This window comes from Lathamus discolor, chromosome Z, assembly GCF_037157495.1.
Source record: "Lathamus discolor isolate bLatDis1 chromosome Z, bLatDis1.hap1, whole genome shotgun sequence".
Lineage (NCBI taxonomy): Eukaryota > Metazoa > Chordata > Aves > Psittaciformes > Psittacidae > Lathamus > Lathamus discolor.
Window position 1 is genome coordinate 81,356,084 of NC_088909.1, and position 18,876 is coordinate 81,374,959.

The 18,876-nt window shown below is 38.8% G+C and overlaps 1 protein-coding gene across 3 annotated transcripts in view; it reads left to right on the top strand.

Annotated features, from left to right (window-relative positions):
* BRD10 (bromodomain containing 10) overlaps nucleotides 1–18,876 on the top strand; it is a 57,314-nt gene that overhangs the window by 25,635 nt on the left and 12,803 nt on the right. For all 3 annotated transcript variants that reach the window (XM_065661443.1, XM_065661444.1, XM_065661442.1), the window contains one exon: nucleotides 4,510–4,599. In XM_065661443.1, the coding sequence (XP_065517515.1) occupies nucleotides 4,510–4,599 (90 nt within the window). The remainder of the gene's footprint in view (nucleotides 1–4,509; nucleotides 4,600–18,876) is intronic.

The window sequence follows — 18,876 nt, forward strand, 5'->3', positions numbered from 1 at the left end:
TGACAGCCAGCATGGCTTCACTAAGGGGAAATCCTGCCTGACCAATTTGGTGGCCTTCTATGATGGGGCTATGGAACTGATGGACAAGGGTAAAGCAGTTGATGTCATCTACCTGGACTTGAGCAAAGCGTTCAACATTGTCACGTGACATCCTTGTCTCTAAATTGGAGAGACATCAATTTGATAGGTGGACCACTCGGTAGATAAAGAACTGGGTGGATGTTCGCACACAAAGAGCTGTGGTCAGTGGCTCAATGTCCAGCTGGAGACCAGTAATGAGTGTTGTCCCTCAGGGGTTGGTGTTGGGTCCAGTCTTGTTCAATATCTTCATCGCTGACATTGAGTGTGCCCTCAGCAAGTTTGCCGATGACACCAAGCTGTGTGGTTCGGTTGATAACGCTGGAGGGAAGAGATGCCATCCAGAGGGACCTTAACACGCTTGTGAGGTGGGCTGATGCCAACTTTATGAAGTTTAACCATGCCAAGTGCAAGGTCCTACACCTGGGTTGGAGCAATCCCAGACACAGCTACAGGTTGGGCAGAGAAGAGATTCAGAGCAGCCCTGCGGAGAAGGACGTGGGGGTGCAGATCGATGAGAAAATGAACATGAGCCGGCTTCAGTGTGCGCTCGCAGCCCAGAAAGCCAACTGTATCCTGGGCTGTATCAAAAGGAGCGTGACCAGGAAGTCGAAGGACATGATCCTGTCCCTCTACTCTGCTCTTGTGAGACCTCACCTGGAGTATTGTGTGCAGTTCTGGTGTCCTCAACATAAAAAGGACATGGAACTGTTGGAACAAGTCCAGAGAAGGGCCACGAGGATGATCAGGGGACTGGAGCACCTCACGTATGAAGACAGGCTGAGAAGGTTGGGGCTGTTCAGCCTCGAGAAGAGAAGGCTGCGTGGAGACCTCATAGCAGCCTTCCAGTATCTGAAGGTGGCCTACAAGGATGATGGAGAGGGACTCTTCACTAGGGACTGTAGTAATAGGACAAGGGGTAATGGGTTAAAACTTACACAGGGGAAGTTTAGATTGGATAGAAGGAGGAAATTCTTTCCTGTTAGGGTGGTGAGGCACTGGAATGGGTTGCCCAGGGAAGTTGTGAATGCTCCATCCCTGGCAGTGTTCAAGGCCGGGTTGGACAGATCTGTGGGTGACATGGTTTAGTGTGAGGTGTCCCTGCCTATGGCAAGGGGGTTGGAACTAGATGATCTTTAGTTCCTTTCCAACCAAAACTATTCTTTGATTCTAAGTTTAGCTTGAGACCTCACTGAAATGTGAGAAAAATTATGCTATAAAAGATTGACTGAAGTAAATGGGGGCAAGTGTGGTGCATTAGTGATCTGGAGAGTAAGCTAGGTTTGTATTTATGACTTGGTCCACAGATTAGATTTGGTTTTGTAAGTATTTCATTTATAAATTCTGAAATATGGATCATGGGAGAGTCACAAGCTGGAATAGAGCTTCGTCCCCCTGTATTTTCTTACAGAAGTCTGAGGAGACTTCCTGTCTCCTCCTTGAAGTTCTAGGAGTCAGTGAGGGTCTTCAAGATTACTGAGGTTTGAAATTGTATCCTAACAGAAAGGCTGAACACTGAATTTGAAAGTCATCTGGAATACTGAATACCTGAAGCTTCCATTGTATTCCATTGAAAAACAGGATGTTTATTGTCTGAAAATTAAGCCCATGTGTAGAAAATACTGTGCCTGATGATCATCCTTATTGTAGTTTGTATATACATAACTATTTATGTGATGTGTACATTAATGGAAATATTTACAACCTGAATCTTTAAGCTACCATGTGGTGTTCTAGAGAACAGGGACTATTTTTCACTGCCTTTGGTAAGTCATAAAGGAAACATTCTCCTCCTTCTATTCTTTTTCTCATGATAAATGGTAAGAAGGCATGTACTTCAAGAGCAGTATGTGAAACTACAAGTGAGCTATCAGAATGTGACAGAATGATCAGTTTGTAACATTAATACCTTTCTTTTTGCTTTGATGTTAAATTACCTGTTAAAACATATGAAACAATTTAGGAAGGCAGTGTTTGCAGAAAATTGAATTACTAAATTCAGTTAACAACCATGAACAAAGAACACTACAACATTGAGTCTCATTATGAGAAATAGCAGGTAGATTCCATATGAAAATTATCATACAAAATACACTACACTTTTTCATTACTGTTCTTCTCATTTTTCCTTCAAAATGCTGGCTTCATCCTGTAAGATGGGAAATGTTAACCAAGTGAGAGAAGTTACAGAAATAGCTTCCTCTCAATCAGTGTGCAGCTTTAGTACCTCATCTCAAATCCTGCTGTGAATGAAGAAATACGTATTTCTCCTTGAACATTTTTATAGTGGTTTGCAGTACAGTATTGGAGTATTTCAAATACTAAACTCATTTGACAATAAATCCTCTAAGCTGAGCTGCTGTTGCCTTCCTTGTTCTACCAGCATGTAACTGATACGCAGATGTTAGCTTCAAACGTACACCTCTTCTGATGAAAACTGGGACTTAAAGATTTCATTACTTTTTATAGTCACCCCCAGCCCCAAGACAGCTAAACTTTGTATGTTTGTATTGTGTTTCACACTTAATGTAGTTTCGATTGGTACACACTTAACAGTTTTGCAGATCTGATCCTTACATTTCATGTGAGTGTTCCAAAAATGAGAAGTAGGACTGGGACTTGTGAAAAGTTTGGCCACGTTAATTGTGTGATGATGTATAGGAGCTTTTTTATGGTAGAGGCAAAGGTAGAGTTGGTAGTTCCAGAACAGCACTAAGCTAACAATAGTGAAATCACCCTTCTTGCAAACTCTTGCCTTTCTACAAGTGAGTTCTGAGAGAGGAATTCACCCACGTCTAGCAAATGAAGACAGTGTCTTCTTTGGTTCATAGTTCTGCTTGATTTTTGATCTATGGTACACTGAATTAAGCATGTCTCACAAGACAAAATAAAAAACACTGAAAAAATGTGAAAACTGAATTATCAGTTATATAGTCAAAGGAGTAGATTATAATTGCGTAGGGAAAATCTTTATCTGCGCTTTTATTGACTTTCGTCAATGGCCTCATGTGACTAACTTGCACCTTTTTGTGTATTAATACAGTATCATAGATTTCTTGAAGGCCAGATGGGAAAATAAAAGCCGTTATTTGGCTTCCAGTTTACATCTTATGTATTTGGACAGACACACTGTTCAACCTAGTAGAGTTACACATAGTAATATTATTTTTTGAGTTAAGAGAGAAACCTTTTGCAAGTTAATGTTACATACATTGCCTACAGGAAGACAGTGCCAAAATCTTTATTCATTTGCCATTTTAAACTTGACACATATGAACACATAATATATGGCAAATAAATAAGGAAATTGGCACTGTCTTGCTGGAGACAATATATGCTATATTAGCTTTTGAAAGGTTTCTCTCTTAACCCATGTGGAACACTATAAACTGTGGAAAATACTTATGTAATACATAAGGATTATGAAAATAATAACCGGCATGTATGGGTTAGACATTTCTGACATATATGTGTTTTGCTAAAAGCGTCAGTTCTGTGTTTTAATAGTAAAATAAAGTTTTTAAAATATTTAATTTACTGCAATTCTAAAACTGCATGTGTAATTAAAGTAAAAATACATTGTTATGAATTACTGACTTGAAGAAAAAAATAGTAGTTTTATGATAAAAGAATTTTTGTGGGTTTGCTGCTTTTTTTTCTGCTTGGATTTAATTTTCTGAAACTATTTCAGCATGGTTTTGGTATTAATGAAAACATTTCCACTTCAGGATGTTCAAAAATAAGCAGGTCTTAACGTACAATAACCTGAAAGAACCGATTAAGTCTTTAATTGCCCTAAATGACGGTAAGCCAAACATACAGATACCTTTGTTTGACAAATCTTGAAGGAAGTAATATCCATGTTCTGAAAGGGAAAATGTAAAAAGCAATTTTTCAAGACAGGAATAAGAAGAATATACCTTTTCAAAACATAGGTAGGTACATTTGACAGACATGGCTTGGTTATACTCTGTGTAAGCACATAAAGATACGTTCAGGAAGAAATTTTAGCAAGTGTAATTATTTGTAGTCCAAAGCTAGCTTACTTTAATTCACCAGGGAGTTGTTTGGTACCGAAGCCTGTTCCAGCTCATTACTATACTTGAGACAAATTTGTGGTAGTCATTCACAGGAGTTTTAAGAAATACCTGCATTTTGAAGGGTAAACTTACAGGCAGACATGAGCCATGTCTAAAGAATGACTTATGTCTTGAGAATTTATTTCTGAAGAATGATTTTCTTACTAGATTTTCTTCCTTTCATAAAGTCCTTTTTTTTTTTTTTTCTTCTTAATGTTTGAAAATACTATAAGAAAAATAAAAACCAAATGGTGGCACTAAGTAATAACATGTGCTTTTGGATTTGATTGAACTTCATTGTGCATTTTCCAAGTCCCACATTACCAAGTGTTTGTGTTCATTTGTTTTTTAGCTTATTTGCACTAATCTTGATGAACTCAGGGAATTAATCACAAAGATTGAGAATGAACTCAGAGATCTGGAGGACATTAAAAAGAAATCGGTATGTGATGTTAAAAGCTTTCTCTTGTGTGGGTATAAAACGGTGCCAGTTGTTTGCTGTGGCTTGTCAACTGAACATTTTGTGCCTGTTCAGTAACTGCATGAAGCCTTATAAGGTGCATACCTGGAGACTGTAATCTTAATCTTTTCTGTGTATAGTGCTCTGTTCAAAATGTTCTTATGTAAGTAAAGTTTGTAATTGTGTTAACACTTTTCACTGCCAAAAAATCTGTGGATAGTGGTTATACCTTAGAAGGAGCAGTTAATTTCTAATTAACATGTGATCATTCTTCCCTGAGGACAATCTCTTACCTAAAAAGCAATTACAGGATAGAATTCTTATGTCTCTTTATGCAGTGCTGATAAATCTTGTGAGCTGACTCTTATGTTGCTTATTAGGATTCCTAACTCCTTTTGTTTGCAAGTAAGTTATTCAAATTGGCTTTATTTAATTTTTATTCAAGTGGGTTGAATAAAACCCAGGAAAGCATGTTATCTGGTTTTTGATAGTAATATATTCGTTTGAGATACAAATTTTACCAATGTACACTGGATCACTCAGTCTATGCAGCTGAAAACCTCAAATGAATTACGGTTAGACAAGAGAACCCAACATGTTTGGGATTTTGTAGGAGGCAGTGATTCTCATCAAGATGGTGGATTGTTTCAAATACGTGAATAGTACTCATTTAAATGGTCCTCTACATCCAAATTATACTTTCTTTCGTTGCAGTTTTGTTTATTAAACCTTTGGTAGGCATTTCTGTGGCATTTCTATGAACAGTAGCAGTTAAAAATACTGCTTTTTCTATACTTTAGTAATTAGGCTGCTAATTTCTGTGAGTGTCTTTAGTCTCATGCAAAACCAATGTTTAATTATTTAAATGGGGAACAGAGATATGGTAGGTGATAAGCAATATAGATTAAGAACCCCGTTCAGTGAGACACTTAGCATAATAGTTGTTAAAATATCCAAAGGAATAAAATTAGACAATCTGAAATTATTTTGTAGTTGCCAAATTGCAAATTGGTTATATGGTAAGATTGTCAAGAGGTTATCAGAAGGGCTATGTCAACAGTAGAAGAAAATGCCAAAAATGAGAGTACACATCAGCGTATCAGTAATGTTAGTATAGATGAGACTTCTAGCCTGCTAGTAAAACCGTACCAACAAGACTTCTTCAAGGGTAGACAAATGCTAAATATGTCATAATTGCTCTTTGGACTGAAATCTGATAATGTCATTATGTAAATAAGTTGCATGACTTCAGCAGGAATACTATGTTTAGTTCTAATTGCACCGTCTTAAAAAAACCCTCTTAAGTACAGGAGAGTTAAGATAAAACTCATTCAGCATTCAAGAGCTGTGAGGTAAGGACAATCATTCTGTGTGTTTCTATAGATCAGGATTCTGGGTCTCTAAACACTTGTGTGGTTAGAAATTTTATGTAAATTAAAAAGGCTATAATTTGTGATGATAAGTGATGGTAAGGAAACAGTAAAGTGAAGTATTGATTTTTAAAAATTAATTATCAAGCAAACTTCATATTTGCTTTTAAAAACACAAATAGATGTTATATTAGATGAATAGTAAACTTGATTTTTAAAAATGAGGTTTTATTTTGCAAGGGAATTCATTACAGTTTCATTTTGATATCTTAATACCATGTATAACTAGGTTAGATACCTTAAAAAAAGGAGGAGATCAGAATTTCATTCTTCAGCTGGGACACAAATGACAGTGGCATCCAGAACAGTTTGTTTCAGCTTGTCTGAAGTGCCTAGTCTACTAAGTAGAACATTGCTCTTAATTTGGTGATGGAAGTTTGACCTAATATGAAAACTTGATGGTGTTAATTTTGATGCTGTTCATGGACACCTTTCTTGTTTTGACCTGAAGGTGATGATGTTCTTACTACTTCATGATAACTTTATTGATCTTCGATTGCAGTGGTGACGTACATGAACTCATAGGAATCTCTTTGTGACTAACCTGCTTGGTAATTGCATTTTCAGTAGTTTCACATGCTACTGAGAGAAACCCTTGAGGCAAGCTTTAACGCTTATGATACTAACACATATTAGAAATACTGCTGTCTAATTATACGAAGACTTTGAAGTATAACCTTTTTCTTAGTCCTCACTGCCCTTTGTTTCCTAGGAGACCATTCTAGAGTACGTAAAAGGAATTCCTTCTCCAGAACTTGGAAGTACTGGAGGCTGTAATGAAAAAGCTGAGCTGTAAGACTACTTTAACATGAATAAACATACTGTTCTCCTGCATTTTTTGCAGGTAGTTTGACCGGTTGTATCCGTCACTTCTCAGAACATCAGCTTGAGCCAAAAAATGACCTGAGAGATTTTTAGCCCAGAAAAGTTTTGTTTGGCAAGTTAAAAGCAAATTAGAACAATGTTATGTAATTGAAAGTCATAGGTAATTTTAAGTGCAGGCATTACTACCAGTTTCTTCTACAATAATGAAATAATAAACCTGTTGGAAAGGTTTTTCACTGGTTGAAACAGTTTGGTTCTATACTCTTTTGAACACCTGTGTTGTCTTTTGCATTAGCTATGAGTAGTATTTTTCTATTTAAAAAGTCTTGTGCTTTCGCTTGGTGACCGGTGAATTTGCAACATTGATGAGATCTGGTTTGTGCCAGTTTGCCATAAGTGTTTAGAGAGGAAAATTAAATTTTACCTCAGTTATTTAAACAGAAGTTCAATTCAGTCTTAGTGTTACCTCTTCCTGGAACGCTTCACTTTTGAACTCCAGCCATAGTTCTGAAGCAGGTCTGCAATTTCTTATATGTTTTCAACTGACATAAGCCAAAATACTGCCAAATAAATAATTCCTACCCTCTGTGTCTCTGGTAGCTTATATTTTCTGTTGCACCCCATGAGAGAAGATAGCAAAATTCTTTCTTCAACTGCGTGGTTACTCTGTGATAAACTTAACCACTTTTACTGCTGCTGAGGTATTTGTAACCCCGATCAGTTTTCTAGTGAAATTTATCATGCAGTTGCACAAATGCCTTTGCTTGTGTACTGCCACAGTTTGTGGGGTCTTTATAAAAGCAGGAATGAGCATCTGGGGGCAAAAGAAAGTGGGACTGCTTTTGACACAAAAAGTGCCATTTTTGGGGAAGTGAAGTTGTCTGTGATACTGCAAGAAGGGGTGCTCTAAAAAGTCGGTCCCTTCAGCTACTAAACAGTTCCCCTCCTTGCCACTTACTCCATTGAGAAAGAGAGAATAACTTTGTTTAACTAGTTAAGTGAGTGCCTGACTCCAAGTCAGAAAGAGGGAGGTGCAGAAAAGGGACTTGAGTCTAATGCTCTATGCATTGTCTAGCATATGTAAGTGTGGAAGTTCAACTGAATGTGAGCTCTTACAAATTTGCTAGATCTAGCAAATTGATCAAGACATGCAAAGTAGCCTAATTCCACTTGAAAATCTACTTGCAGCAGTATTGATGAAAAACAATTTTGACAAACATATATACTAGTGAATCATTTAGCCAATTTATTTAGTGTACTTAAAGGCTTCTATGCACTATATGAAATTTCTTTTGTGAGAAGGGATAGTAAAGTAGCACTTTCTATCCTGGTTAGTATGCAAGGTAACAGCTATCAGTTTCTATCATTTTGGATCACATTTTTCCTTCTCTCCTGTGTCAGATAAAGTCAGTGGGAGTTGCAGAGTAAATGGAAATCTCTTTCCTCCCTTTCAGATAATCAATGTCTTGTGTGATCTGAAGTCATTGGGTTTTTGCATGAAACTGTTAAACCATTCTGTAGATCAATTTTACATTTTTATTGTATATCATAGCAGAACTTAATTTTTTGTTACTGTTTTTTAAATTCTTTCTTGCCATTATGTACTATGAAACTGATGGAATTGTGGATATTTCTATCAAATAGTGAACTTCGGGCTTTTTTGCAGATGTCGTTTTGCAAGCTGACTTTGTAGTATGCATGCTTATTGAAAAACGAACTGGTTTTTGACAAGGATGCTTAATTCTAGACCCTGTCTTGATTATATTGAAGCATAGAGTATCTTGGAGAGAACATAAACATTGAAAGATTCCTTGTTTACTGAAATGCAAGTATTTACATTGGTAGAGCCATTGGATTTGAATTACTCCCTGCAAATGTGATTGGTAAGTGCATAACTGTTGGGGGAGTGAGAAGGGAGACTGGTGCCCTAGATTCCCACACTTAAGCTGGCAAAGGTCTAGTCTCCTGCGAAGGAGACTAGACTCTTCCCTGTGGGGAGAGAAGTCAGACAAAGTGAAGGGAAGGAGAATTAGTCAAAAGATACCAGCCAGGTTCACAACTAATTAGGGTTTGGAGAAAATGTATTGAAGATTCTATTGTTTTTCAGTTGTCTGTAACACATTGATGTTCCTGACTTCATATCAAAAGAGATGAAAGCCTCCTTTATAAAGGTTTTGGGTTCTGTCATCTTCTAATGTTGTTCCTGAAGGTCTTAATTCGACAGTTGTACTTCCCAAGACACATGAATGTTTTTGTCTATATCAGGGAGGTGAGTCAGAAGGGCTGAAAATAAACAGAGATTTTCTGTACCTCTGAATCCATGTCACCTACAGAAATATGTATTTTGAAGTGCACCTGAAAATTCAGAGACATATTTTCATCTGTAGAATATTGAGACTATCCACAAGAATATATTGGTGCAGAATGGAACGTAGTATTTTCTGTCTGGTTGGGGTTGTTTTTTTGAAACAACTGCTGCTATTACATTTGTTCATAGGAAGTGGAAGTTTATGTTCATCATGGGAAGACAAGAGATTGTTTTCTGGGTTTTTATTGATTTGCTGCATTTTATTTTAAAAGATTTTAATATATGGCAAAAATAATGCAAAATGGCATAATTTGCTAAATAGAAGTTTATAAAATATTTCCTCTGTGTACAGTAATGAAAGGGGAAACATTGCTATATATTTGAAAATGTTTGATGGGAAAACTGTGTTTAAACAAGATTGTACAGGGACTTCTCAGGAATGCTCAGCAGAAATTCACGTAACCATAAAAATAGGTAAGGGCTCTTACTGGTATTTTAGTTATCAGACCTCAACTTTACAAACAATGAAGTGGAAAAACTTCCTATGTATTTTCATTTGGGCCTGGTGGAAACTTTATGTGGGTTAAATCTAATTCACTTTTTAGCAGGAGGTGAGCTTACTTTTCCCCATTCCTCCCTCCTCCTAGCCTCTTCCCCCCTTATCCAGTGGAATATGTACCATGCTTGAGGTTTTTGCATGTAAGGGGTTTTCAGTTGTACTTGTTTTCATCTATATTACTGTATTTACATAGATATACATGCAAAAAAATAATAGTATAGTCTGAGAAATCTGTGTTTGCATACACGTGTGCAGGTTTAAGCTGCAGATGAGGGGATCCTTATTCCAGTAAATATTTAGGAGAACAGAATTTTAGTAGACCTACTTGAAGTCTTGGAGCTGAAACATTTTCTTTAAATTTCAGCTTAGGTTCTGTGTTACTGTGCATCTTCATCTGTAATATATCTAAAATATTCTCTTTTTCAATTCTTTGTCACAAAAACTTGATTTGTACTTAAATAATCTCACTGCTTTTCTCTGGGTTGCCTGCATCTTTTAAACTGATATGAGCCCCAGATGTTGAATTTTGAATCTGAGTTTTACACATTCACATCCGTACAGTTTCCTGTACTTCTGAGGAGAGATTGAGCTTTTGAAAATGCAACCAGCTGTTTCGTTGTATAATATGAATGGATAATGCCAGTTTTATGCTTCACATTTTGAAATATTCTCCACAATACTTTTTTTTCTCTGGTAGTTCTCACCTGTGTCATTAGCTTACAGCATTTTTGGCCCAGTCTCCGATTTTTCTTAGCTCCTCCAGTATCATTTTTTTTCTGTCTGTATTTTCCATTTTGTTCACAATACATTTTAACTTTCCATGATTTTTCATGCTTTTGCTTGTGTGGCTAGCCCCCCCAGTAAACATTTGCTAAGAAACTTTCCTTAAGCAAATTTTATCGTACACATTTCTACAGTTACAAATGTGGAAGTGTGGATTCTGTATCAAAGATATTAATGCATACTCATACATTTAATCTGGGACATTTTTGGCATAGATAAACTCAATAACCTACTGTGTATTGAGAACATTTCACAGTGCTATGTCAGCATATTACTTTGAAAATAATATTTAGAGCATTCCTGTCAGCAGACAGGTATAACAAAATCAGCTGATTTTAAGATGTTTAGCTGAAGAACAGAGAAATATTTGTATATCCAGAGTTAAGAAAATTCAACAATATGAAAGGGATGTAAGTAAAATTCGTAACAGATTAAAAGACACAGCATTTTTGTAACATCCAGTTTCTTCATAAGTTACAGAACTAAGTTAATATCTTGAAGTTTTTCTAATAAAGAGTAAAGTGTGACAGTTCAGTGCTGGATAATTTCACTGGTCTGAAGTCCAGAAAGGTAGTAAGATCATGCTGACAATAAACTTCCTCCTGTATTTTTGTGTTTTATATCTTTAAAATTAATGTGTTCTATTAATCAGAGGAATGATGATTGTGTGGTAATTTTGCCTAGACAAATCAGAACACCTGGCTGTATATCTGAATGAAAAGTCATTTCACAGTAATGAGCGAAGTCATGAGGTAAAGATACTCTCAGTAGCGAGAAATTTACTGTTTAGTTGGATTGGGTTTTTTTACTTCATTTGTAATGTTTACTAAGAAGAGTATGAGATGCCATTTTAGCATATAGCTTCATGTGATCAGATATCTAGGTGCAGATTATCAGTACAAGCTGAAGTCTTAAAAACAATAAAAAAGATTGACGGCTGCTCAAAGTTATTTTTTTCATTAGTTGCTGGTAAATGCTCAAAGATAAAACTGCTTAAGAGATGTCATAAGTGGATTTATCATTTCCTGCAGCTCATTCCTCCTGACTGTATTCAGGAGGAATACAGTATTAGTCTTCAGACAACATCAGAGGTTAGTTGTTGATAGGTACTTAAGTATGCAGGATGATATTGCTGAAGATAAAACAGAAGATACTGGGTTTTGGGAACTTTTACTGTAGAAGATAAGTCTAAGCATTTTCAAAATGAAAACACTTTCAATTATAGATGGTTTTGTATAGTACGAACATGTGACCTCGTCAGGACTGTTATTCACTCAAAACTGCCATTGGAGTAAGTGTCTGAAATCGGTATTTGACTGATAAATTAGTTAGTAAGAACATATCTGAATTGAACAAGTTATCAATCTCTTTTCTTTAGGTATCTGATGTCCAAAGCAGCTGCAGATCATCAACTCCCTCTCTGTGTGACATCACTAGAAAATGCTAGGCTGGTGATGTCACACATACCACAGAAACCCACTGCAGAACGGAGCAGGCATATTAAGGGTAAGGTAAGTATTCTCCCTCCACCACCGCCCTTTTTCAACAATATTGCATGGTTTTATAAGATTTCTAATTTATTTTATGTCCCTGGGATATAAGGTAAAGATTAAAGAAAATCTTATAAAACTGCATAATATTGTGGTTGTGTGTGCTCATTTAAAAACAAAAAACTCCCCTACAAAATTCAGTCCTTACCCCATATATCCATATCCTGGCTCCAGTCTGCTTTGGGGTTCCATGATGAGTATGCCAGTATTGTGTATACTGGGGCATCACGGAGAGTGGAGTCAGCATTTCCTGGCTGCTCTGGATGTCAGAAACCTTATTTTAAAAGGTAAGCTTTCAGTCGAGAATGCGTTGAATGTCTCTCTGAGTTTATATGGAAACATTCCGCACATCTCTAAAATGTATTTTCATTGTGTTTGCATTTTTAAAATCTAGTTGTAACTTAACACAGCTGAAAGTCGTATGTTATAGTTGTCCGCTCTCCAAGCCTTTATTCTCTTTTGTTCTGTTCTTAATTCCTTACATTGTATTTACAGAAGAAAATAGTGTTTTATTTGTCGCTACCTGGAACAAGATGGTACTAAGTTCTGTTCAGCATCTTTATCAGTGATGTGGACAAGTGTACCATCAGTAAGTTTTCAGACATCACCAACCTGTGTGTGAGTGTTGATGTGCTGGAGGATAGGAAGGCTCTGCAGAGAGATCTGGACAGTTTGGATTGATGGGCTGTGGCCAGTGGTATGAGGTTTGAAAAGGCAAAGTGCTGGGTCCTGCACTTGGGCCACAACAGCCCCATGCAGTGCTCCAGGCTTGGGGAAGAGTGGCTGGAAACCTGCTCAGTGGAAAAAGACCTGGGGGTACTGATTGATGCAGCTGAATATGATTCAGCTTGTGCCTAGACAGCCAGGAAGCGAACAGCATCCTGGCCCGTATCAGCAATAGTGTGGCCAGCAGCGCCAGGGCAGTGATCATCCCCCTGTACTGGGCACTTGTGAGGCTGCACTGCTGTGATGCCTCTATACAAACACCCGTTGTATGTGGAATAAACAAGAGGAATTAGAGATGTGTGCATGTCTACGGGGATATGATATAACTGGTATCACAGAAACATGGTGGGATGGCTCCTATGACTGGCATGTTGGAATGGGAAGTTACAGGCTCTTTAGGGAAGACAGGCCCTACAGATGGGGAAGGGGAGTTGCTATTTATGTCAGTGATGTGCTGGAGAGTATGGAACTCTGTGTGGGGACAGGTGTGATCAGTTAATAGCGAGTTTGTGGATCAGGGTCAAAGGGAGAACAGCTATGGGGGACATTAGTGTGGGGATCTATTACAGGCTGCCAGGACTCTCTGGATTAAGCGGTCTGTAGACAGGTGGGAACAGCCTCATGCTCTCAGGCCCTTATCCTCATGGGGGACTTCAACCATCCTGATTATCTGTTGGAGGAAAGGTATGGCCCAGCACAAGCAGTCCAGGAGGTTCCTCGACTGTGGAAGACAACTTCCTTCTGCAAGTAATAGAGGAGGTGACAAGGAGAGGTGCCATGCTTGACCTTGTGCTCACCAACAGGGAGGGGCTGGTTGGAAATGTGATGCTTCAGGGTGGCCTTGGCTGTAGCAGTCATGAGATGGTCGAGTTCAAGATTTTTGAGACCTTGAGAAGAGCGTGCAGCAAGCTCACTGCTATGGACCTCAAGAGAGCAGACTTTGGCCTCTTCAGGAACCTGCTCAGTAAGGTTCCATGGGATATAGCCCTAGAGGGCAGGGGTGCCCAAGACTGTTGGTTGGTATTTAAGGATTACCTGCTAGAAGCCCAGGAGTGTTGTGTCCTGACTAGAAGAAAGTGCAGCAGGAGGGCCAGGAGACCTCTTTGGATGGATAAAGAGCTGTTAAGGAAACTTTGAAGGAAAAAAGAGGCTTATAAAAGGCAGCAGCAAGGACAGACGGCCTGTGAAGAATACAGGGACATTGTCTGGGAAGCTAGGGACCAGGTTAAGAAAGCTAAGGCCCAGTTAGAATTAAACTTGGCTAGGGATGTTAAGGATAACAGGAAGGGATTCTATAGGTATGTAGGGAATAAAAGACAGACTACGGACAGCGTAGGTCCCCTCTGGAAGCTATCAGGAGAAACGGGCTACCCTGGATCTGCAGACGGCTGTGGTTGTTAATGACTTCCTTGCCTCAGTCTTCACTGGCAAATGCTCTGACCACACCACCCAAGTCTTGGAAGGCAGACGCAGGGACTGTGAGAATGAAGACCTTGGGCCTTGTAGTAGAGGATCTGGTTTGAGACAGTCTTCAGAACCTGAACTTTCACAAGTCCATGGGACCTGATGAAATCCATGTGTGGGTCCTGAAGGAGCTGGCGAATGAAGTTGCTAAGCCACTGTCCACTCATATTTGAAAAACCAAAGCAGTCAGGTGAAGTTCCTGACAACTGGGAAAAGGGTAATATACCCCCCATTTTCAAGAACGGGAAAATGGATGACCCCGGGAATTACAGACCAGTCAGTCTCACCTATGTTCCTGGCAAAATCTTGGAGCAGATTCTCCTGAAAGGCATGCTAAGGCACATGAAAAACAGCAAAGTGTTTGGTGACAGCCAGCATGGCTTCACTAAGGGGAAATCCTGCCTGACCAACTTGGTGGCCTTCTATTATGGGGTTATGGAACTGATGGACTGTTGATGTCATCTGCCTGGACATGTGCAAATAGTTAGAAATGTCCCACACAACATCCACGTCTCTGAATTGCAGACACATCAATTTGATGGATGGACCACTTGGTGGATAAAGAAGTGTCTAGATGGCCTCACGCAAAGATTTGTGGTCAATCGCTCATTGTCCAGCTGAAGATCAGTAACGAGTTGTTTCCTTCAGGATTGGTGTTGGGTCCAGTCTTGCTCAACATCTTTGTCGCTGATATGGACAGTGGATTGAGTGCACTCTCAGCAGGTTTGCCAATGACACCAAGCCGTGTGGTTCAGTTGATATGCTGGAGGGAAGGGATGCCATCCAGAGGGACCTTGACATGCTTGTGAGGTGGGCTGATACCAACCTTCTGAAATTTAACCAAGCCAAGTGCAAGGTCCTACACTTGGGTCAGAGCAATCCGAGGCACAGCTACAGGTTGGGCATAGAAGAGATTCAGAGCAGCCCTGCGGAGAAGGACGTGGGGGTGCTGGTCGTTGAGAAAATGAACATGAGCCGGCTTCAGTGTGCACTCGCAGCCCAGAAAGCCAACCGTATCCTGGGCTGTATCAAAAGGAGCGTGACCAGGAAGTCGAAGGAGGTGATCCTGCCCCTCTACTCTGCTCTCTTGAGACCTCACTTGGAGTACTGTGTGCAGTTCTGGTTTCCTTAACATAAAAAGGACATGGAACTGTTGGAACAAGTCCAGAGGAGGGCCACGAGGATGATCAGGGGACTGGAGCACCTCCCATATGAAGACAGATGCCATAGGCAGGGACACCTCACACTAAACCATGTCACCCACAGATCTGTCCAACCTGGCCTTGAACACCGCCAGGGATGGAGCATTCACAACTTCCCTGGGCAGCCCATTCCAGTGCCTCACCACCCTTACAGTGAAGAATTTCCTCCTTATATCCAATCTAAACTTCCCCTGTGTAAGTTTTAACCCATTACTCCGTGTCCTGTCACTACAGTCCCTCATGAAGAGTCCCTCCCCATCATCCATATAGCCCCCCTTCAGATACTGGAAGGCTGCTATGAGGTCCCCATGCAGCCTTCTCTTCTCCAGGCTGAACAGCCCCAACTTTCTCAGCCTGTCTTCATACAGGAAGTGCTCCAGTCCCCTGATCATCCTCGTGGCCCTCCTCTGGACTTGTTCCAACAGTTCCATGTCCTTTTTATGTTGTGGACACCAGAACTGTACACAATACTCCAAGTGAGGTCTCACAAGAGCAGAGTAGAGGGGCAGGGTCACCTCCTTCGACCTGCTGGTCACGCTCCTTCTGATGCAGCCCAGGATACGGTTGGCTTTCTGGGCTGCGAGTGTGCACTGCTGACTCATGTTCATTTTCTCATCAACCAACACCCCCAAGTCCTCCTCCGCAGGGCTGCTCTGAATCTCTTCTCTGCCCAACCTGTAGCTGTGGCTGGGACTGCCCCAACCTAGGTGCAGGACCTTGCACTTGTGTTGGCTAAGCTTCATAAGGTTGGTATCAGCCCACCTCACAAGCGTGTCAAGGTCCCTCTGGATGGCATTCCTTCCCTCTAGCTTATCAACCAAAACACGTGGGCACACTCAATCCCACGGTCCCTGTCACCAACAAAGATGTTGAGCAAAACTGGTCCCAACACTGATCCCTGAGGAACAGCACTCATTACTGTTTTTCAAGATACAAGCAGTGGTATTGGTATGGTGTATTACAGACCGCATAAGAACATAACTCAGTACACACCTGAGTCAGTCAGAGGCTTTTTATCTATCATCACATAGTACCCTGCAGTCAGTGGTTGAAAGGGATATTTGGAGGTCTCCCTGCCTTTGAAGCAGGACTGTTGTCAGTGCTGCATTAAGTTGTCAATGACCTGACTAGCCCAATTTTGAAAACAGGAAAGTAAAAAGGAGATTAAACAGCTCATCTGTGCAGCCTGTTCCAGTGCTGTATGTTTCTGATGAAAATGTCCAGCCTGAACCTCCTAAGCATCAGTTTATAGCTGTTTGGTGTTACTGAGTAGAGTTTGCCACACAGACATTTGTAAAGGCAAGTTTGTTATCTGAAGAAATTAGTAACTGGGATAATGGGAAGTAATTCACTTACATTTGCGTGAAATTATGTTGCTGTAATAGTTGTATTAAAGTTATTTTGAAGTAGATACTGAGCTTTCCAGAGGTTATATAGGGAGGACACTGTTTTTGTTAAACAGGGGGACAGAGGAATTGTTAGGGGTTTTGTTCATTTTTTGTAAACAAAAAGACAAGTGACTTGTATTTGTTCTTCTGGGAAGTGTTAATATAGGCAGTAAATTCTTGAAGTCTGCCCTTCTCTAAACCCTCTGCTTATATCTGGCCATTAAATGCATGATACAGTTATCACTTCAAAGTTTATTAGTGATCGTCTGATACCTGATTTGTAAGTACTCATTTTTTCTACTTAAGCCAAGATAGTAGCCTGATTTAAAGATGAATCTCATAAATCAATAATTTCTTTTTCTTAATCTGTAGTCATTACATAAATATCTTAATACTGTGCTTTTACTCACCTCATTTTTTGCTATATCAAATGTATGTACAGCATTTCTGTATTCTGATAGTGGTGGCATTGTTTATTTTTGCCATTTTGATTTTTGTTTTGATACAATCAGCTAATACTTTGTAGTATATTAATTCATCCTTTTGAAACTGTGAAATGTTTTGTATGTCTTACAAGAAAGATAAATCTGTATGCATAATATTCTTTCATATGTTAACAATTCTTTCATATGTTGGCAATTAATTCTGTTGACTGATAACATGAGGATGTGGTATCAAATGCTTTCGTAGGCCACAGTATATACAAATGATGTTTCCTGTTGCAGTGCTCAGTATCAGGTTTTATGGGACAGTGCATTTACCTCTGCAGATATGACTGGCTGCAAATAAGGGAGATAAGAGTAGTTTGCTGGCTTGTCTTATGTGCTCAACACTAACCATTAAGGGGTAATTTGGCATAATTTCCTTCTTAAAATCTTTGCTTTTATAATTTTAATTAAAGATTGATAAGAGTAGGTATTAATTTTGTTATGTAACATTTAAATTATTATCTGTAAAATATATATACCCATTCTTCAAGCAAGCATTCAGACTGATTGGTCTTGCTGTACATTGGACAGATCTGCTGAAATGTATAGAAAGGAATTACTCCAAAAGAAAATCATTATTGCAGACTGCTGAAAGGCAGCTGTGTCAAGCTTCATCCAGCTTTTCCTGCTCTGCATTTTTTTATGTGGTGGACCACAGGAAGCTGTGAAAGATATGTGCTCTATCTAAGTTCCCAAGTCTTGCTTCTTTTTCTTGGATAAGAGGTCTTTTCATTGTCTTATATCCTTTCTGAGAAGTCAGAAGATAAAATCCTCACTTATCTAAAATGCACAGAACTAGTAAAGTGGGAGAAGTACTAGAGTATGCCACTTCTCTTTTTCAGACTGTTACATATATGTGAATTGTTCAGTCTTCTATGTAATAAACTGGATTAAAAATTAATGGGAAAAAAAGTACTTATAAGAGTATCTGGGAGTGTTAAAGAGATGTACTCTGCAGTATTATAGCCACCATGGTTATGATGTATGTATGTATATATATGCTAATTGTCACTTCACAGTGTCTTTTATCCACATTCAGCCTTTCCAGATTTATGAAAACATGAATTCTTCATTGAAGATCGTAAGATTACATGTATCAGTTTGGAAAAGAAAGGAATTTTTGATTATACATTTGAGTTAAAAGCTGAAATCTTTAATGGTGGAAAACGGGTTTCTTCTGCATAGTCTGTTGCTTCATAAATGACCAATTTGCAAAACTTTTTGTAAAAAAAAAAACCTTTATAGAGAACTTCAAATAACATGCAAAATGTAATGCAAAAATTGTGGGGTTTTTTACCTGAAAATTGTAGTAAATTGTTTTTGCAAACAATTACAATAATGTAAGTTGCATCACTTATGTTAAATGAGATTATGGTAAGACTTTTCTGTAGGAATTCTATCTATATTAGCAGTATGCATACATGGTTTCCTTAACCTGTGTTAATTACCCAATTAAGTAATTTTAAACATATGTTTTTAGTATTATGCTTAAGTTTCACCTATAAAAAGTGAACATCCTTGCAGTGTTGCTTTTTT